The following is a 23,143-nucleotide window of genomic DNA, read 5'->3' on the forward strand; positions in this document are numbered from 1 at the left end:
CCACAACAGACTGACAGCGGTGAGGAGCTGTGAGGCACTGTGAAGTGCTAAGGAGCTGAGGCACTGTGAGACACTGAGACGCTGTGAGACGCTGAGATGCTGTGAGGTGCTGTGAGGCGCTGAGGCTGTCACCACTTCACTTGCGCCGACTGACTGGAAAAGCCGTCTGAATGTTCAGCCTAATATGAAAAAGAGCCAGTTGGCGTCCATAGAGCTGCTGAACGGGGTGTCAAACATCAAAGGAAAAAGGCGGGTGTCGGCGTCGGTGAAAGAAGCGGGTGTCAATGTCGATGGAAAGAGGTTATACGAGCCTCTGTTGGGCTAACGGCTATCTCACGTGGATGAATGTGTCTGTCATTAAGAGAAAAACGAGCTTTCCATTAAAGAGGGAATCTATTCTTCACCGATCTCAACACATCACATTTAGAATCCCACCAGACATGGGGATAGGTCTATCCCTGGACATGCATTTCGGGAAATAACTATCTGAGGACCTGGATGTTTGTATGCATTCGGCGGATCGGATTCTGAAATCCGTAACAATATATTTATATATAATGATGGCTTTACCTGAATCACATCATTGTAGACCGTGTCACTACCATCTCAAGACAGTATATACATTTCTTATCGTTCTCTCATTCTTGTCATTTCATAGTTTCCTCTTACCAAGGATTTGCATCTTTGCTGCAATGGCCTATAATAGCACACAACCATTTCAAGTGATATTTTACGACTCATATTGGCTTGGATACTTAATTTCACCATCGTTTGTGAAACACATTACACATAGAATTTCAAACACGGGTATTTTCACGTCTGAAAAGGAAAGTTTGCATCAAATGCTTCATACCAGCAATGATGTTTGGCAGTGAAAATTTGTCTCCAACAAAGAAGACAGCAAGAATTGATCACCATGTAAAGAGCAATGGAAACGACAAATTGGACACTGTAAAATAAGACTGAACAAGATATTCTATTTAACATACTCAGCGATAGTCATTCTCTTTAGCATACTCATGGATAGACATTCTATTTACCGTACTCAAGGATAGATATTAAATTTACCGTACTCAGGGATAGATATTCTATTTACCATACTCAGGGATAGATATTCTATTTACCATACTCAGGGATAGATATTCTATTTACCGTACTCAGGTATAGATATTCTATTTTCCATACTCAGGGATAGATATTCTATTTACCATACTCAGGGATAGATATTCTATTTACCATACTCAGGGATAGATATTCTATTTACCATACTCAGGGATAGATATTCTATTTACCATACTCAGGGATAGATATTCTATTTACCATACTCAGGGATAGATATTCTATTTACCGTACTCAGGTATAGATATTCTATTTTCCATACTCAAAGATAGATATTCTATTTACTGTACTCAGGGATAGATATTCTATTTACCATACTCAGGGATAGATATTCTATTTACCATACTCAATGATAGATATTCTATTTATCATACTCAGGGATAGATATTCTATTTACCATACTCAGGGATAGATATTCTATTTACCATACTCAGGGATAGCTATTCTATTTACCATACTCAGGGCTAGATATTCTATTTTCCATACTCAAAGATAGATATTCTATTTACCATACTCAGGAATAGATATTCTATTTACCATACTCGGGGATCGACATTCTATTTACAATACTCAGGGATAGATATTCTAGTTATCATACTCAAGAATAGATATTTTATTTACCATACTCAGGGATAGATATTCTATTTACCATACTCAATGATAGATATTCTATTTATCATACTCAGGGATAGATATTCTATTTTGTCATACTCAAGGATAGATATTTTATTTACCATACTCAGGGACAGATATTCTATTTACCATACTCGGGGATAGATATTCTATTTTACATACTCAAAGATAGATATTCTATTTACCGTACTCAGGGATAGATATTCTATTTACCATACTCGGGGATCGACATTCTATTTACCATACTCGGGGATACATATTCTAGTTATCATACTCAAGGATAGATATTTTATTTACCATACTCAGGGATAGATATTCTATTTACCATACTCAATGATAGATATCTATTTATCATACTCAATGATAGATATTCTATTTATCATACTCAGGGATAGATATTCTATTTATCATACTCAAGGATAGATATTTTATTTACCATACTCGGGGATAGATATTCTATTTTACATACTCAAAGATAGATATTCTATTTACCATACTCAGGGATAGATATTCTATTTACCATACTCAATGATAGATATCTATTTATCATACTCAATGATAGATATTCTATTTATCATACTCAGGGATAGATATTCTATTTATCATACTCAAGGATAGATATTTTATTTACCATACTCAAGGATAGATATTTTATTTACCATACTCAATGATAGATATCTATTTACCATACTCAATGATAGATATTCTATTTATCATACTCAGGGATAGATATTCTATTTATCATACTCAGGGATAGATATTCTATTTATCATACTCAATGATAGATGTTTTATTTACCATGCTCAATGATAGTTATTCTATTTATCATACTCAGGGATAGATATTCTATTTATCATACTCAGGGATAGATATTCTATTTACCTTACTTAAGGATTGAAATTCTTTTTACCATTGTCAAGGAGAGATATTCTATTTACCATACTCAGGGAAAGATATTCTATTTACCCGAGTCAAGGATAGATATTCTATTTATCATACTCAATGATAGATATTCTATTTACCATAGTCAATGATAGATATTCTATTTACCACACTCAATGATAGATATTCTATTTATCATACTCAAGGATAGACATGCTATTTACCATACTCAGGGATAGACATGCTATTTACCATACTCAGGGATAGATATTCTATTTACCATAGTCAAGGATAGATATTCTATTTACCATGCTCAGGAATAGATATTCTATTTACCATAGTCAAGGATAGATATTCTATTTACCATACTCAGGGATAGATATTCTATTTACCATAGTCAAGGATAGATATTGTATTTACCATAGTCAAGGATAGATATTTTATTTTCCATACTCGGTGCCATAATAGTTGGAGGTTCAAACCTGACCTCAGCCCAGTTGTCCCAAAGACTTTTAATATGGTTTGTATTGCTTGATGATGAGCATTTATAAAGGATTATAGCACAGACCAAACAACCCTATGTTGGCAATAATTGCACAGGCTTTGATGAGTCTCATGGGCTCCTCCTGCATAGAAGTTCCTTGTGTGGAAAGTCAATAATTTTATTTATAACATGGCCTTAAAAGGTCAGGGACAGACAGTGGATCACTGAAAACAAATTTCACCATTTCCTGTTAATCATATTCAAAAAATAATTTCCCATGGTAATTATTTTTGGCGACCTATTGGGAAACGGTCACACTACAAAACTTGCTCCGGGTTCCAAAGCCACACAAGTGAACATTTATCTGCAGCTGAGAGCCATTTCCTTGTACAATGTCCCTGCCGATGTGTTACCCTCCCCTGGTATGATCGAGAAGGAAAGGGTCCAGGTGCGGCTGCAGATGTATGGGTCACAGCAATGAGTTCCGGAACCTTCTTGAGAATACGGGCTAATGAACCATGTTCTCACATGTGGAAAGCCCTTCAGGTTCATGACAAATCACTGCACCAGAGTTTCGAGGAAGTTTTTATTTTTCTTATTTCAGGAGATAAGCATTTTTTTTTAAACCTTTTCAAATTAGCCCGTTTTGTAACACTCAAACCCATTTTGGACTTTGGTTCTATTTGCTTCAATCCTGCAGATATTCTACAAAGCCAAGGTGACTCGATCCACTGACAATGTTTTGTTCTCCCGTCTCAATTAATATGCCTGCACAATGCATATTTAATTTTAATAACTCATGTGATGTCGGGCATAGAAGCCGATGATTAGGAGATTGGGAGTCGAAACAACCAGACGATCCGCACACGTACAAACGTGCTGATAAATATAAGGTTGTAGGTTTAGATTCTTTGCTTTTTCATGTGATTTGCTTGGACGTCTCAGGTTGAAGTGAAGGACGAATAATGCCATTCAGATTGATGAACAATGCAATGCAGAAAGACAAAGGAATCGATGCAGATCAACAAATCAATATATAGATACAGTATTCTGTTTTGTAGCGCCTCTCCTCCGGTTCTGCTCCATTTGCTTTCTCGGACCTCTGACTCTCCCCCAACTCCTCCTGGATGGACGTGCTCTTCCAGTAACCCTCTTATGGTTAAACTCCCAAAATCTAGGCTTACTGTACACTTTAACCATTTCGTTCCTTGTTACCTCTGCCACCAAAGGTGGATGGGGGTTATGTTTTCACCCCTGTCTGTCTGTCTATTTGTATGTGAGCAGGATATCTCAAAACATTATGGATAGATTTGGACGAAACTTGGTGGACAGATTTGGCATGTGATTTAGTGGACAAGGAAGAATTGATAACATTTTGGTGAAGATCTGTATTTGGATACTATAATTTTTTAAAAACTGATTCTTCACCATTGAGAGATGGAGCCAAAATGATATATAGCACGATATCTCAAAATGTTGTGAACGGATTCGGACTAAATTTGGTAGATGAGTTCAGTAGGTGACAACAAGCTGATTAGATTTTGGTTGAAGTCTGGACCGAGATCAGGCCAATCAGTGGGATACAAAATGTAAACTGTTCAACCTGGTGGAGGTATGTGCTCCACTGAGTGCTGTTCTAGTTACCTCCGCCACCGAAGGTGAAGGAGGTTATGTTTTCACCCCTTTCTGTCTGTGTGCAGGATTTCTCAAAAAGTTTTAGACGGATCTGGATGAAATTTTGCAGACTGTTTCGGCGTGTGACAAGGACGAACTGATTAGATTTTCGTGAAGATCCGGATCCGATTATTAGAATTTTTTCAGTGGTGGACAGGTGGTGGACAGGTTGAGTGTGTGACAAGGAAGAACTAATTCAATTTTGGTGAAGATCCGAATCCGGATCCAGATCTGATAATTTTTAACGTGATTCTTCACCACGGAATGATGGGGCTAAACTGATATATAACACGATATTTCAAAAAGTTGTGGACAGATTTGGATGAAACATGGTGGACACATTTTGTGTGTGTGTGTGACCACAACAAATTGTTTCGATTTTGGTGAAGATCCGAATCCAGATCCGACTTATAGAATTTTTAAAGTGATTCTTCACCATTGAAAGATCGGGCTCAAAAATGATATAGAGCACGATATCTCAAAAATGTATTGGGACAGATATGTTCTCATGGATCAGGCATTGCATGGCGGAGGTATGCGCTCTACCGAGTGCCCTTCTAGTTGCTACTGTTTTCAGAGCTGCCTTCTGGATCCTGCTCAGTCACATTTTTCCCTTCAGGGCTTAAATCGGGTGGTGCACCACCGTCTCGTGTCATTCCCCATCTCTACCCATGATCTTTTGTACCGCCATTAATCCAACGTGACCCAACCATCTTACTTTGAAGGTTTCCTACCCTCAGGTCTCCTCATTCCCTCGCAGACACCAAAATTAACCAAGAGATCATCAACTGATCATACAGATCATACAGAAAACAATACAGACTCGACATTACAAACAAAGCATTTTTGGGGGCAGCTGAAAACATTTACTCCTTGTTTCTTTTGTGCATTTTTCCATTTGATCAAGTGCGACCAGAACCTATCTGTGAAAAATAAAGACTGGAATGAAGAGAGAAGGTGCACCGGTTTTTAACAAGAAAAAGAAAGCCTCTAATGATTTGAAATAAATGCCTCCTTGTTCTTGACAAAACGAAAACAAAGGAGCCAGTCTCCCACACACCGTAGGATACGAACACATTTCCTCGATTGGACTCGCAAGAGTAGAGTGATAATATCCTCAATGGCAAAAGGCAATTCCCACTACACCGATGGCAACCCCCATGGCACATTGTCTGTTTTCCCTCCTCTTTGTAATGCTGGATGAAAACATGAGCGTGTTCCTCCTACCACAAATTGAATTTATTTTCTTTTTTTTTGTATACCAAGTCAAGGCGCATGTAAGAGCCAATACACAAACATATAACAAGGCAGCGGACAAGAGGGGCTGGAGAGCGAAGCACAAAACAGTGGGGAACAGACAATGGGGGATCGATGGAAGGGAGAGGGAAGGGGCGAGGTAAACGGGGAAAACAAGATGGACACAACAGGGACTTTCAGGAAGGAAAACAGGGAATTTGTAGGTGGTGTGTTTGGGGTGGATTAATGGGGGTGGAAAAGATCAAGATTTTGGATGGGGGAAGATATGAGGTGGTGGTAAGCAGCTATTTTGAAGACCTGGAGGGAGGAGTGGGATTGAAGAGAATGTGGGAGTTTGTTCCAGAAGTGAGGGAAAAAGAGAGAGAAGTCAAAGAGTGAAGGTGAGCAGTGATGTATTGAAAATATCATGTTCATTTGACGTTCTGAAAGTTTGGAAAATACAGCCATTGTTTTTCTTATTTTTACTCCGAGGCCCATTCGGGCGAATGGGTATTGTGACCGTTTCTCTCCCAGTCCGTTATGTTTTAATTTCCAGCCCATAACTTATTTAGCGGTTGATGAGGGCTGATTGAAGTTAAATGGTATATAGTATACCTTGTGTATATGCAGGTTGGTGTGCTAGCCTATAGGTATGTGCACTTGCATCTGAGCTGTCCATCCTGGGTTTGAATCCCAACCCAGCTATCAACTTTTATCTTGGTGTTTCGCAGTTTCAATGTGCACTTCCTTCCCTCAGATGGACCATAAACTGGGCATCGTGTGTCTACTGGCATTAGTGAGTTAAAGATCCCACAGTATCCTTCACAAAGAGTAGGCAAGTTATCACCGGCACCCTTGCTCTGTCTTGAGTCTTGACGTTGTATACAATTTTTCTTCATTTATTACTGACGAAATCTAAAGATTTCGTAAGTATATTGATGACTTCCGTCGTGTGTGTGTGTGTGTGTGTGTGTGTGTGTGTGTGTGTGTGTGTGTGTGTGTGTGTGTGTGTGTGTGTGGTGTGTGTGTGTGTGTGTGTGTGTGTGTGTGTGTGTGTGTGTGTGTTTGTAGGCGCGATAACTCGAGAACGGAAGAAGCTACCAATGTCAAATTACACCACATGATTCAGGAGGGTGATGGTCAAAATAGGTCAAAGGTCAAGGTCACAATGAGGTCAAACATTCGATTTTTTGATGGTTTAGTACAGAATCATCGTAGAAACTTCTGGTTTGCGTCGCTACCTTTTCTGGAGACAGCTTTTATTAGACAAGGTCAGAGGTCAAGTTGACGATTTCGTAAGTACCAGTCTATGAGTGCTTGTTTTATTTATTTATTTGTTTATTTACAAATCCCTGCACCCTCGGTCAAGTTTCCACCATTGGAATGGTGACTCATCTGGGATTGTAACCCGAGCCAAAGAATATGCTTTGGCAGAACCAACGCCATGTGTAGAGCACGGTGTTCGAGTACCATTATGTCGATGCACCTTGTACCTGTTTTATGGTGCAGACCCCTGTCTATCTGTTTGCCTACAGATCATCCTTATCATGTTTGGATCATATTTCATGATGTGATTGATGAAGGTTAAAGAAACTCATGTGGCTTACTGTCAGATTTCTGTGGATTGTCCTTTTTTTTGAGTATTGTGTCGATGTGACTGTTACACCTTTTACGTGCTCATAAACATGCGTCACGTCCCATTTGGCATCACCACCCCTCTCCCGACAATAAACATGTACCATGCCCCCATTTGACCCGATTCACATGGAATTTGCTCCCATTTTGCCATTACCTGGACAGGATCCAAAACTGGTTGGGTCATGTGTGCCCTTCTTGAAGTATTTGTACATCCGATCTGAGGATACAATGCTTTGCCTCGGTCTGTCACCTTCACCCATATATGCTATTCCTCACCAATGCTTCATATGCTGATAGACATATCAAGACCTTCAGTTTATATTATCAGAGAGGTATTTTTTTCCCAAAAATCCAATAAATAATAATCAGAAGCAGATGTTTGTTAAAATAGAGTTGTGTCACCGGGAGAGGGCTGACCTGATTTTCTCCGGTCATTTACAAGATCATGACTCCTCAAAAGAGAACTAGTCGGGACCCAAGCTTCAGCTGCAATTCCCACATTTTTGTTGTTGTTGTTGTTGTTGTTGAAGGGTACTGCACATCTGGTGCCTCTATTTATTTTCCTTTTGTGTAACCAACACCTGTTCATACGTCTGTCCACAGGTCTCTGGGAGATGCATGCCTCCTGATCTCCTTGGGACATTTGTGTTGCGATGGCATTTACGGAGGCTTGATCAAAGCATTCACGCACATCTCTCTTGAGTACCCTTTGCCCTGTGCTTGGAGGCTAAGTTTCTGTTCTTTCCATCCAAAGTGCCTTGTTAGCATGCCAGCACCAAGCTGCGTTGGCAGAAAGTGACAACACTTCCCGTGTTGCAGGCTGTGGTTCCAAGTTCAGCGGGAGATCTTTTGCCTGTGGGTTTTTTCATGGGGAAACAGATAACCTAGGCTGGATTAAACAGCCACTAAGACACCATTCCAATAAAAACAAAGTATCAAGAATAAGAGCAAAACGTTTTTCAATTTTTTTTTTCTTCTTGTATTTTATATCTTGTAAAGAAACTCCTTGTATTTACTTCCATATAATTTTGTCGCTATGCATCGGCTACTAACCTTTATCATTTTGACCCTGAATTTGAGCATCTCCAAAATACTGCACAACTGGTGTACACATCACTTCATGTTATTGTGGATGTTTGCGGTACATGGATATTGACAGGACTTGCAGGTAGTTTAGACAGAGACTGGTGATTGGATACCTATGTTTTGATTGTGTTGTCGATGAAAGGGTCTCATCAAAACGTGAATACGATATTGGTATCTGTTCATTCCTCACCCCACAACTGTAGTCACCTCTCCCCCCCCCACACCCAAAACAAGAAAAATATATTTTTATATATGTATATGTATATGTATATGTATATGTGTATATATATATGTATATGTATATGTATATGTATATGTGTATATGTATATATATATATATATATATATATATATATATATATATATATGTATATGTATATATATATATATATATATATATATATATATATATATATATATATATATATATATATATATATATAATATTGTTGCGGGGGCCAGGGTGAGAAGACGAGGGGAAGCCACCTCGGGTTCCCACCAAACTATCTGGAATTGCAGGTCGTGGCACACGAATAACTTTGACGCGGCGGGTTGCGAATCGACCGTTAACGCCAATAAATCGACCACGTGACTTCGGGTCTTCCGTCCAATAAATACCGTTTACCTAATGGTCACGTGATCAAATTACCGGGGGATACGCCCTCGGTATGCCTTTTTCAAACTGGATCACCTTACTGGATCAGATGCAGCCGAGCATAACCGCCAAGGACGTACCAGATAGGAAAACAGATCGTTGCGGGATAACGTACCAGCTAAGCTCTAATATGAACCATGCTGGACGAATGAAGGTAAAGACAAAAACGAGCTGGGAAGATCTCTACACAAGCATTTATTTACAATCAAGCGAGGAAAGGTATATGGCACAGTGAATGGGGTTAATTATTTTGTACAGCAGGGAGAGCAAGGAATTTGTGTGATGCGACAAAAGGGCAAGCAATTTACAAAAGCAGACTTATCCAGTTATCTCTTCTACAATCTTAACTTATGCTGTGACAGGCGCCATCACACACGCACACGCACACGCACATGCACACGCACACACACACACACACACACACACACACACACACACACACACACACACACACACACACACACACACACACACACACACAAACACACGTACACACAAACACACGTACACACAAACCTGAGGAAGATTAGATAGCCAAAAAGAAAGAGAGCAGATGAGGACTAACGGCCTCGCAATACCTGGTGCGGTCAGCCAACTAGCACAACCCAGTACGCTTTGGGGAGGGAGAAGGGAGAAATACTGGTGTCTAAGGTGTGGGAGTGAGGGGTGTGGTGTCTTACAAAATGGGGGGGGGTGCAGTGTCGTGCCAGAGGAAACTGTGATTGCGAGTCAGCAGAATGCTCTTTTGTGCATCCAAAGGGGACGAGATGGGGGGGGGGGGGAGAGAGGAGAGAAAATACTTGAGGCGACAGATCCCTAACCTAGTCGTGCATAGGTCTGTGAGTGTATTGTGTACCTCCATATATAAATATATAGTGTTTATATTTATATATTGTTGTTGGGTGAGAAGACCACCGGGGGGGGGGGGGTGACGATCTCAGCTCCCACCAGACTCCCGGGAATTGTAGGCCGTCGCACACAGATAATTCAGTGACGCGGCGGATCGCTAAAAAACAGTGGATGCCAATATCTCAATCGCGTGACCTAGGGTCCTCCCCTCTATTGGCTAATTTGTTACCTAATTAATCACATTAATTAATTTCCAGGGAACACACCCTCGGTACGCCTTGTCCGAACCGGATCACTTTACCGGATCAGATGCAGCTGAGCGACACTGCCAAGGACGTACCGACTAAAAGGAACGGATCATTGGGAATAAAGTCCCAGCTAAGCTAGGATTCAGACCATGCCGGATCAATGCAAGAAAAGACAAAAATGAGCTGGGAACATTTCTAATAATAATTTATTTACAAGCAGGTGAGGAAAGGTATGTGGCACAGGGAATAGTTTATTATGTCATGTTAGGCAGGGATAGAAAGAAGCATTATGTGTGGCAATGTACAAGCAACTTACGAAAGCAGACACAGAGCAGACTTAACCCAAAATGATAATAATAATAATCTTCTGCAATCTTACTTGTGTGTAAGATACTTACTTGTGTATACTTGTGTGGACAGGCACCAGGACAAATCACATACGCACACACAAACACATACACAAAACCCACAAAAAAAACTTCCTGCAAGATGGCCCGAGCCGTGAAAATGTCTCTCTCCAACGCCACGACATGAAATGAATTGACCACACCGAACTCAGTGTCATGAATTGCCTTGCAAGAACCCCCGGGCTTTGCTCTGACGACCGGCCGAGAGCGGGGTCGGTCCTGCATGCCTGCCCGGGCACCCCCGATTCGTGGTGATCAATGCCTGCCGTGATGCGCCATGCGGCTGGAGCGATCCAAACTGCATATCACACCTCTGCCCGGTCACGGCTTTGCTGGCTGGAGAGGCGAGAAGCTAAGATGTTATGGCAAACCCATGCACAGATGGTAAGATGTGTCCATTCGTGCCCTGCTCTGTACAATAATAAAGTGTCTCGAGAGGCACACGGGTCTACCTTCGAGCACGTTCCATAAAGTGCGCGCGGATCCGCCATGGCCCACGTGGTCAGTGCTCGCATTCGCCCGATTCTGCTATCGTGTGCTCTGGGCCAACACCGATCTGTGTCAGAAATTGAGGGGAACGATTGGTTATATAATTATATGGAGGTTTGGAATGAAACGGATATAGATATTTGTCAGATGGAGAAATGGAGGGAAAAGAGAACGCCGATTATAATTAAACCCAGAAATGGGTCGAAAGGACGCGCCACGTGTGTACTGAAAGTTGCCAGCATTTAGGGAGCTGTTTCTTCCATCTCCTCGGTACGTGTTCCGAGCGGCATGAGCATCTTGTTGGATGTGCTTTCTGTGTTGTGAAAAACAACATCCGCGCAGCCTCTTTAAGAGATATTTAATCGTATGCCTTTTCGATGCAGCCAGCAATCCCATCCCAGATCGTCGGGAGCGCTGCGCTGTGCCGCGCAAAGGTGAGGTTGAGGGATCGCTTGAGGACCGAAGCTCTGCACTATCAATGCTCATGTGTTTGTATATGTTTACAAATATATATTTTTTTGTATATATATTTACATATATGTAATGGTTAAGGTGGTTGGCTTGAAATATTATAGGGTCTTGAGTTTGAGCTTCTGTCGTTGCCGTTAAATAGCATCAGGTGCGTTGACTCAGCCTATTAGCCTTCCGAGGTCAGCAAAATGAGTACCAGCTTCCTGGAAATATGGGGCACTGCATCAGCGGCACAGTCACGCTCCCAGCAATGATGCAACCACATCCACAGCCTGCATACAAAATGACTGCAGTCATGATGAGCCGAATGTCCTCCTGTGTCATAGTTCCTTATACATCCTTGTAAGGAAGAGGTTGTTAGCTATTTACAAAAGCCTTTTAGAAGAAACAGAAAGCATTTTGAGAAGAAATAGGAAATCTGTAACATTCTATCATAAAACTGAAGTTTATTTGAGGTGTTTTGGGTTTGTTTGTTTTTTTTTTAACCGACCTTGTCCCGTTTAATCTGCTCAATTTATCTCACAGTTGAATTTCCTTTATTTCTCTTCTGACTGACTGTACCTATCCAGTTGTTGAAAACATGAAACTGTAGTCTGATACATATGTCAATGCATCTTATTCATTTTGTTAATTTTATCTTGTCTTTCAGGGACACAAAGGCCCACGCATTATCATCGGACCCCGTGGTCCGCCAGGTCCTCGTGGAGTGAAGGTGGGTTCTTTATCTCGTACAGAGTGAGCTCAACGTCATGAACAAAGCACAGCATGTTACGTTATAGTTATGTTGTAGTCAGATGGCAAACGTGATGCCCATTTGGGCGAGCTGATTTGTAAGGTCGTTTATGATCTTATTCAGAGTGTAAGACATTTATCACTTTGGCAGAAAGTTATGTTCTCTTTCCAACTTCTAATGTTTGCCGGATACAAAACAATAATTCACCGACATATGGGTCCGGTAGGTTATTTCAGTACCTGCCTTGTAAATTTGGCAAATTATTGCTTATCTTAATCCAACAGCTCATATCAATCCAATGACAAAGTACATTGAAAGTCCTTCATGTCATTGACCTTAGCGTTGCGGAGATAGCACCACAACATGATACATTATTGCTCATCACATTAACCATCTCATGAACAAACACAATGACCAAACTATGCACGAAGGTCTAGGCAGCGTTGGACTGCTGTGGAGTACTGTTGGTCTATGACTCTATGTGCATACGGGTAGAGATACTTTATTTACCATCAAAATGTAAACGTGATGGATTAGTGTCTGAGCTGCAATAATAGTAGTGTTGGAGCTAACATTTTTCATCATTGTAACTGCCTGTATACTCCCTGTCTTAAGCAATATATGAATTAAATAAACTCTCTGACAATACTTGGGCATATGAGATTACAACGGTCAGTCGATGTCACTTGAATCCATCAACCTTTGCAATGCCTGATGTGCAAAATTGAGGAAGTAAAGTCTCAATAGGTTCTAGACAAAGATGATCCTGCATTGGTGTTTCTGATGGCCCATTGTTTTACCAGCAGGTTTTAGGGACTTCCATAAATTTGACTTATTGTGCCTTTTCACCACTAGAATTTGGCACCCACCATGCTTGTGCTAAGCTGAGAGATGCCTCACTTTGGGACTTGAGCTGAGCCATAACACATCAGCTCACCACACCGTGGCAGTTAAACATGCTTAAAACCTCACCCTAATGACGCTAATTCTTATGCAGTGAAATTACTTGAGAATGCATGGCAAGTACACCTATCCAGGATGTCCATTAATTTTGATGCCGCATACATAGACAGTGCAATGACACATGCCTCATGGGTATGTCTTTGTAGTAGGAACAGGGACATTCTGTGCAGCTATATCTTGTCTCAGCACCAAGAAATCACAACCCATCTTACGAAGATGTCTTCAGACGCATCATTTGCACCTTTTATCTGCAGGGACAGTTTGGTGTTGAAGGGAGCATCATGTTAGCTTGTCATTGTGCTGCATAAGCAGTACCACATGTCAACGAGATTGAAGAGAAGGCCATTATCTGCAGGCTGGAGAGACAGAATTGCCTTTTATACATTTACATTTTTTATATGTAAAACCTTGGCTCATGGAAGAGAAAGGTGATTGTTGACAGAAGGGCAACATGCTGGCAGTAAGGATGTGGGGAAATGACCAACACAAACAAACATGTGAATGAACAAATGAGAGAGTTAAAGGGAGGATAGCTAGTGACCTGCAGGTAAGATTTGTGGGTTTTGGAAGGGTTAATAGGGCAGGAATGATCACAGGTTGGGCTGGAAGATGCCATGAGATGGCTATGTACTGCCATCCTGTATTCCTGGAGGGGAGAGTGGGATTGCACCAACTCAACTAAGCAATTTTATATTGGGCATTAAAGAGGAACAAAGAAGTGGACGTCAGCAGTAAGCCTATCTGTGATGAGAGTTCAGCCAACCCCGTGATTCTGTTTCTTTGTGTGAGATGCCATTGATGTTGAGCGCTTTGGATTCCAGAGCATCTTGGAGTGAGAAATGTGAAGGGGGGGTGGGAGGATACCAGAATTTTTGAGGGGAGAGTTTGTGTGGGAAATGTTGTTGGTTCCCTGCATACGAAAAGCGAAAAGTATGGTTAACTAATTGATTCGTGTCCGTCCGTCTGTCTTTCTCATCAGTTTATTGTCATGAGTTTATTATCGAGAAACAACTTATTTAAGTTGAGTGTTATATTTTGAACACCGATCCGAACATGAACAGGAAGACAAGTGTTTAGTTTTAACGTACTTTGGCTTTGAATTCATCCCGCTCACGCATGTGCAGAAAAGTGAGATAATATTCTTACTCTGCCTGCCTGGCAGTCAAACAAACTTGAAAATAATTCCAAACAGTAAACTTACTGTTTTTAAGGACGTTCGTTATAAGGGACACAAACAACAGGTACCGGTACGAAGAACTAATGTAATACGTTAGATAGGGTGATGTAATCGACACCACCGAAAATGGCGGTAAAATCCAGAACTAATTAATGTTTTTACGACTTTTACAATCTTTATTCTATTCTATTTAAACCGGGTGTAGTGGCGTGCGCCTGTAATCCGGCTACTCGGAGGCTTGGGTTGGAGGATCGCTTGAGGATGGGAGCTCTGCGCTGGGCCGCGCTATGAGAGGGTGTAGGGCAGCCCAGAATCATGGCGAAACCCAATCCTTATCCCTGTGTCGTAAGAGGTGACCAGGGTTGCATCAGGAAGGGCATCCAGCGTAAAACCTATGCCAAATCAGTATGCGGATCACAACGGATGATCCGCTGTGGTGACCCCTACCGGGAGCAGCCGGAAGAAGAAGAAGAAGAAGAAGACAATCTTTATTATATTTAAATTTAATTATCTACTTGAACGCTGAAGAACACAAGTCACCTTCATAATACTTCCAAGGGCCTCCGGTTTTGTAGTACTTAAATTTAAATAAAGGTCCAATGGGGTGATGTGTAAGGGTGATGTTCCGGACTTTCTCTCGACTAGTTCAGTCGCACTTAACTTCCAGATTTTATTTTTAACAATCGTTAAAATCATTATTTTATTAACATTGAAGTACTCTATATACCTGAACACTGCACAGGGTATCGTTTTCTATTAACTCTTTTGTTATTGTTGTCACTGTATTGATGATATTGATGGAGCAGATCCTGGTAATTAAATGATAGACTCCACTTAGCAATTGATTATATTCATAAAATGATGTTGGTATATATATATATATATATATATATATATATATATATATATATATATATATATATATATATATATATATATATATATATATATATATATATATTCAAGTAATTCATTTCACGAAAGAGCATCATTTTAGCGAGTACTTGGGCCAAATTGTAATTCCCATTTATAGGCTGAGTATTGGGTTGGGATTGCGATTAGGTTTAGGGTTCGCAATACGTTGCCTAAAAACAAAGAACTAATAGGACAGCTTCAACATTTGAGGTAAGCACATCTGCCAACAGCGTGTTTTGACTCTTTCTTGGCTATTGATATCAATGAAAATAAAATTTTGACAATAAGCCCATGAAAGCTCAAGCATACACAATTGTCCCAATACAGTACGAATTAACAAGATGTCTCAATTATGGAAATCTTTGCCTTGCACAGCTCCAAGTAAGGCCCCTCAATAACCACAGAGATTGGTGGCAGTTTGACAGACGCTTCAGGCAATGGATTCATCACTTCCTCTGATGCACCGAATGAGCGACAGGCAAAAGGAAGAAGCACCATTAACCATTGAATTTGGGATTTCATACGGTTTGTTAATGATCGGAATTTGAAGCAAAGGCGCATCGCGCCAGGTTTCTCACATCTCATTCAACCACCTGTCCAAAGATGGATGTTCGGACATCAGAAGATTATACACGAGCAAGCAGACAATTACAAAAGCGCAGATGGACCTCGCAGCATGTGAATTATGGAGCCAGAAGGCAAGGCTCAGGAAAATCCCTTACTCGATGTAGTGATGGAGATGCAATATGGCTGTTTAATTCCGAGCGGTCTTGCCACGCATGGAACCTTGTGTGCATATCCAGAGTGTACATGCACAGCGTGATGATTCTGTAAACGAGCTCACCCTCGTTCCAATGAATGATACCCTTTCCTTGCCACCAGACAGACATGAGTGCATTCTCAGAATAGTGACTTGCGGTGGTAAATTCATCGTAGAGTGTTTACACTCGGCCACTGCAAGATGTGCCCGCAATGCTTATCGGGTTACACTGCATGCAAAAGGCCCGGCGTGGGAACACGTGTCCTTACCCTGTTGATTATATACACCGTCAACAGGTTGAGAATTCTTTTCTCCTCAAATTTCATCTTCAATTTTATGGTACTGCCCCGTAAAAGCTCAATATTCAATCCAATTGTTCCCAGGCCAAGCTGCTTGTTGAATCGAGCTCGGTTAGACCTCGGACTGATATTCAATCTTCTCGCCTCCTTGTTGATTCAGCAGGAAGGCTTAAAATTGGACACAGTCTCATTCAGCATCTTTAATGGCACGCCTGCCTTGTTCGTCGCACGTCTTTTGAGTTCCTTACCAATGCCTTGGCGAAAGATCGCTTTTCCAAACACTAACAAGTCATTTTGATATTGGAAATTGATATTCCAGCACAGTTTTCCATCCTATCCCATTACTTAGCAAGTAGTCCAGTTCAGTATGGTCCAGAAATATAAGTTCGTTATAATTTTTGGAGATTAGGAAAACTATACATTTTTGGAAACTTCATAGAATAACGAATCAGAAAATTCATGGTTCCGTTTTCCCAGAAGTCAATATGGCGGCCATCTTGGATATTATTAAAATGGCGACCTTCCAATACTATTTTTTCAATATCTTGACTGCTAGATTACCTAGGATCATGATTCCAGTGGCTAAATCTACATTTTTGGGGGAAATAAATCCAATGGTGATTATTAGAAATCAGTACAGATGATCAGTGGCACAGGTTTAGATCACCATCTTGGATTTTTAATGCGCATAACTGAAGTTTATGCTTATCTCCTTATCCTGGCTCCTCGGTGACCTACGAACCTGATTCAAGTGGGTATCTGAACAAAAGTGTACTTATTGCAACAAGTCAGTGTACAGGTACATGATTAATCTAGTGCTGGCATTTGTAGGTTTATCTATGGTGATTGTAATTACAGTTATTACATCAGTATCTGCAGGTATTAGAGGAACATCAAAATAATTCAGACAAATCCAGGTATGTTGTTGTTTCTACGTGGCTGGTGTGTATGCAGCATGTCCAAGCAAACGCTAGTTAGCACATGTTAGCTGTGTTTCCAGGTGTGTCAACTGCAAAGCCCCTCTGACTATTTTTTGTATGTACATTATGGGTCATTCCATGTCAAATCATCAAAGAATCTGCTGTCATCTCTCAGATTTTTGTAAAACTTTGGGAAACAATTGGGACCCATGAAAAACGGCAAGAACTCAAATATTTTTGTGAACAGCCTCTTAATTAGTGAGATACAGACTAACGAACTTTGGACTAATTAGCACGACGTCGCGAATTCAAATGGCCATATCTCTAAACGTTTAACACCTAGAGAGCTGGTTTTGGTGTCATTTTAAAGGTATTTTCATGCCCTATGAATTTGTCTGGGCAACATTTTCCTACCTCCAACCACAAAAAAGTCATCACAAAATATAAACTTCAATCGTGAATCCCCAAAAAATGTATCCTTCAAATTTCCTCAAATTCATCCCAGAGGTACCTTATGATGTCAAGAAGCTTCCACATAAATTTTGTGATGGGAACTCCAATAGTTTCTGAGATATGAGCAATAATGTACATCTACGTATGGCATATAGGTTCGAAAATCAGCATTTGTAATGTATTATACAATCAATAAGTGAGTTCAAGTACACAGTGTTCACTAACCTGACTTAGGCTTTCAATTTTCTCTTCAATGCAGCAACAGCAGCACTTGTTTCTTCCCCTCAGGCCCAGTTGAAAATGACAGTATATGATACTTCAAAGTAAATGATGGTCATTCCCTGTCATGGCTAGGTTAGAATGATTGTATAATACATTACAAATGCTGATTTTCGAACCTATATGCCATACGTACATGTACATTATTGCTCATATCTCAGAAACTATTGGAGTGCCCATCACAAAATTTATGTGGAAGCTTCTTGACATCATAAGGTACCTCTGGGATGAATTTGAGGAAATGTGAAGGATACATTTTTTGGGGATTCACGATTGAAGTTTATATTTTGTGATAACTTTTTTGTGGTTGCAGGTAGGAAAATGTTGCCCAGACAAATTCATAGGGCATGAAAATACCTTTAAAATGACACCAAAACCAGCTCTCTCGGTGTTATACTTTTAGAGATATGGCCATTTGAATTCGCGACGTCGTGCTAATTAGTCCAAAGTTCGTTAGTCTGTATCTCACTAATTAAGAGGCTGTTCGCAAAAATATTTGAGTTCTTGCCGTTTTTCATGGGTCCCAATTGGTTCCCAAAGTTTTACAAAAATCTGAGAGATGACGGCAGATTCTTTGATGATTTGACATGGAATGACCCTTATACCTTACATATTGTATGTGTAGTTTTGGGTGTTGTATGTTAATGGGTGGTGTTTACCTTTCTTTTTGCAGATCTGTATTAGAGCAACATGAGCAAGATTTCTCAGCTTTGTCAGCTTGGAGCAGAGAAACAGGGTCAGGAAATAATTAACTGGAAGCTGTGCATACTCTGTCAGTCTGATGACCAAAGTAAAGGACACTTGGTATTACATCCTAGACTAGATTACTACCAGAAGATACTAGATACAGTAAAGGAGAGAGCCAGCTTGAAAGATGGAAATTATGTTGAAATGCAAAAGTGGCTCACGGACATCAAAAAAGAAACACTATGTGAAGTGCATGCATTTTGGCATCGCAGCTGTTACCTGGTCATGACTAACAAGGACCACATTCAGCGAGCCCAAAGACCGCTATGAACATGCATTATCCACTGGGTCATACCCTGCCAAAAGACGTGGACAGAACAGAGAAAGCACTGATATGGATGAACCAAGTCCATCTGGTCAGGATTCCCTATTCACACGGTCATGTACGGTGCCACTGGACAAGGACCTGTGTTTCTTCTGTCAAGAAGACACTGACAAACAGTTGTTCAAAGTCTGCACACAAAATGCTGGAGAAACTCTCAAATCAGCTGGTGATAAGTCCCAAAATCCAGCTTTCAAAACGAGACTGAACACATGTATCTCACCAACAGATGCCCATGCAGTAGATGTTAGATATCACAAATCTTGTTGGACAAAACATGTATTCCATGCCACGCGAGATCAAGGTGACACAAAGAGTTCATCAAAAGTCCATCCGCTACAAAATTCACGTCTGATTGAGCTGATCAACCTTGTTGATGTGCAAACTCAAAACCAAGCCTACCTCTCAATTGATGACATTTAAACCGCATACACGAGAATGCTTGGACCAGACGGTATGGAAAACCATTTCACGGCATTCACCAGATGGTGGCTGAAGGAGAAGATCCTTACTGAACTGCCCAGTATGAAGTCTGTCCTGCAGAAGAACAGAAGAAAGCCAGCAGTCTTGTACTCTTGTACTCAGGCTGATCTGATGGAGTATCTGGCATCAAAGATGGTTGAATACAGCAAAGAATCCCCCAAGTTTGTCATTGCTTCTGCTGCAGGACACACCGAGAGCAACAGTCAATCGGACTTTGAAGGCAACAACCATGAAGAAGCAGACACCTTGTTGATCCACCATGCAGTTCTGGCTTCACGTCACAACCCATCCGATGCACAGCTCATGTTCTTCTCCCCAGACACAGATGTACTGGTGCTGGTTGTAGCAAATTATGAAATCCTGCTGAAAGATACTTGTGTTTCAATGGCATCTGGGATTTTGGAAGTGAATCCAATATGGAAAGCTCTGGGTGCAGATCGAGCAAAGGCTTTGCCGGCATTTCATGCATTTACAGGAGCAGACAACACTGGGTGGTTTTCTAGAATAGGCAAAGCTACCTGGCTGAACATCTACCTAAAAGCAGATGATCATGTTGTCAAGGCTCTGCAAATGCTGTCTCAAACCAGTGAAGTGACAGAGGATCTGCTATCTACTTTGGCTGAGTTTGTATGCACTGTATACTTACATAAGGGGATCCAAATCGATAACATCGCTGAACTGAGATGGTATCTTTTCTGCAAGCACATGGCAGAAAGTGACAAGCTTCCACCCACACTTGGCACTCTCAAGCAGCATGGCCTCCGACCCCATATCCAGGCCAGAGTGTGGGGTCAGGCAGACATCGCCCAGCAGGAGTTCCTTCACCCACTACAGAATGGCTACTACAAGGACGAGGATGTCCAGCTTCAAACCAATGACAACTGAGTCCCTCCCAGCACCAGAGGTCATCATTGAGATGGTCAGATGTCAATGCAAAGCAGACTGTTCTTCACACAGATGTTCGTGCAATTCAGTGGAGCTACCCTGCACGGAGCTACGTCAGTGTAGCACTGACTGCCAGAATGATGAAGACTCTCAGGATATCACATTTGTTAATGACAGTGATGATGATAGTGAGGACGATGGAGATGTGTAGACAGACACGACAGTTTGCTTGTGTTTGCTTGTATGTAAACTTTGGCTGTCAAATTCCGAATATTTTTTTCTTTTTCTGTTCTGTTCAGCTATGCATATTAAAATGCAAGATAGACACCCATACATGTGTCATTGACATTTGTAATTATCACCATTGGATTCGTTGCCCCAATAAATGTAGATTTGGCCACTGGAATCTTGTTTCTAGGTCATCTAGGAGGCGAGATATTGAGAAACTAGTGTTTGAGGGTCGCCAGTTTTAAAAATCCACGATGGCTGCCATAATGACATCTGAGAAAAAGGAATCAAATATTTTCTAATTTGTTCGGCTATAAGGTTTTCAAAAATTTATAGTTCTCGTAAATCTCCAAAAAATTATGACTAAATTACATAAGGAACCTGACTAAAGTTTAGAATTGACGCATAGTGACGATATCATGAGAAAAACAATTTACAAAGCAATGATAAGTCAAGTGAGAAAATGAGGACTTGTGGTGGTATTTTTAACCCCCAAAACAATATTGGCTTTTCTCCATGCATGACATGACTGGTTGCTTCTATTGTCAATAAGGAAGGAAATGAAAAGTGTGTTTCACCCTGAAAAATTGGATTCTCTGAAGTTTCTTCATTAACATTCATAAACCGTAATAGTTCCAAGTTGCTGCTGAACTTTATTTCCCTTTAAGTTTATCCTTTCCTGACTTTATCACCCACAAATGAAACTTTAAATGGATATTTTGCACTTAACATCACACATTTAGATTAATTCAGTAAACCTTTAGAGCTTTTACTCATTGAGTAAAAGTCGACATCAACAGGATGGTACAGAGATAGCACACTTAACTTTGAGTTTTATACTCTAGGTTTGATTCCTAACCCAACTAGAAATTGTTGGATTGGTGTTTAACAGACAGAGAGTTGAATCATAAAGTGGCTGCCCTTCCGGTAGACGTCAAGTCAGGTGTCCCATCTGATGGCAATTGTTGGTGGACTTTAAAGAACCGACGGCATATTTTGCAAAATGGAGGCGAGTTATAACTGGCAAGTTACAAATTCCTGCCAAAATCAGCTTCAGTCATATGTAATGTCGGTTCGTGAAAGTCTTGGGCCTAAAACTTTCTCCAGCCGACCCAACAAGAAGGTGGAAATAATTGTGGACATTACAGAAGTAGTAATTGAATGAAAGTAAATGAAGATGCTCGAAAATTAGATGATTGTTCATTTTCTAAGAAGAGTTTTGAATCTAGTTTTTCTTTGGCATTTTTCTGTTTAGAAGTTGTTTAGCCATCGAGGAAGGGAGTACAATCTCCTATCCACTCTTGGAGTGTTTCTGAATTGATACGCAAAGAGGATGTTGAGAGAAGTCAGAAAGCACTCGTAATGTCATAAGAGGCCTCAGTGTTCCGCGTTATGGTTTCAATCATCTTCTAATCATGGAAGTCATCACGCTTTTGGTTTGCATCATATTCTTTAACTGTAAAAACTTGATTCCTCAGTAATAATGTCCTTGTCAAGAAGAAAAAGAAAAAAAGGTACTTGTGCAAAGCCATTAGGCAAATAGCAGACCATTCAGAAAATAATTAGTGAGCAGAGATTTTGTAATTTGTGCGGCACACAAGGGGAACTGGGTTGTTCATTTGGATAATAATAGAACTTTAAGTATGAAAGAATCACCGAAGATGTTTTAAGCCGCTCTGAAGACACTTTTTGGGTCATAGGTAAGTGATGATGTGAAAGGAATATAAGGAAAACCAATTTTTAGGCCTTCATAAGCATTTCACATTCCCACACCTTCAATGACTTGTACATCAGGTCACCATTTGGCATGTTCGACTTGAAATTACTCGATGAGGCAACATGTGGACTTCGCCATCGCTTATTTTGTTCATAAAAAAGGAATTTTTGCGTGAATTTCGAGCAGAGCAAATTGTTATATTCTACTCACATTTAAATATGACAAACACCATCAGGGGCAACTTTGTTGGTTAACTCTGCTTTTGAATTTTGTTCACCGTTGACGTCATCACACAAGGTAATCTCAAATGGATACTTCTCATTTAGAGGAGTCTGGTTAATCACAGCTTTGTAACTCTTCTACTTGCATCGTAGTTAGTTTAAGTGTTCAA

The 23,143-nt window shown here is 40.5% G+C and overlaps 1 protein-coding gene and 1 pseudogene across 5 annotated transcripts in view; both read left to right on the forward strand.

Annotated features, from left to right (window-relative positions):
* Window positions 1–23,143, forward strand: part of LOC147017243 (uncharacterized) — a 230,878-nt gene that overhangs the window by 106,176 nt on the left and 101,559 nt on the right. For all 5 annotated transcript variants that reach the window (XM_085846694.1, XM_085846698.1, XM_085846696.1 and 2 more), the window contains exon 11: window positions 12,521–12,583. In XM_085846694.1, the coding sequence (XP_085702820.1) occupies window positions 12,521–12,583 (63 nt within the window). The remainder of the gene's footprint in view (window positions 1–12,520; window positions 12,584–23,143) is intronic.
* Window positions 14,939–15,079, forward strand: LOC147017244 (signal recognition particle RNA; annotated as a pseudogene).

This window comes from Eptatretus burgeri, chromosome 11 (genome assembly GCF_056783735.1).
Source record: "Eptatretus burgeri isolate ZD-2024b chromosome 11, Ebu_testis_v1, whole genome shotgun sequence".
Taxonomy (NCBI): domain Eukaryota; kingdom Metazoa; phylum Chordata; class Myxini; order Myxiniformes; family Myxinidae; genus Eptatretus; species Eptatretus burgeri.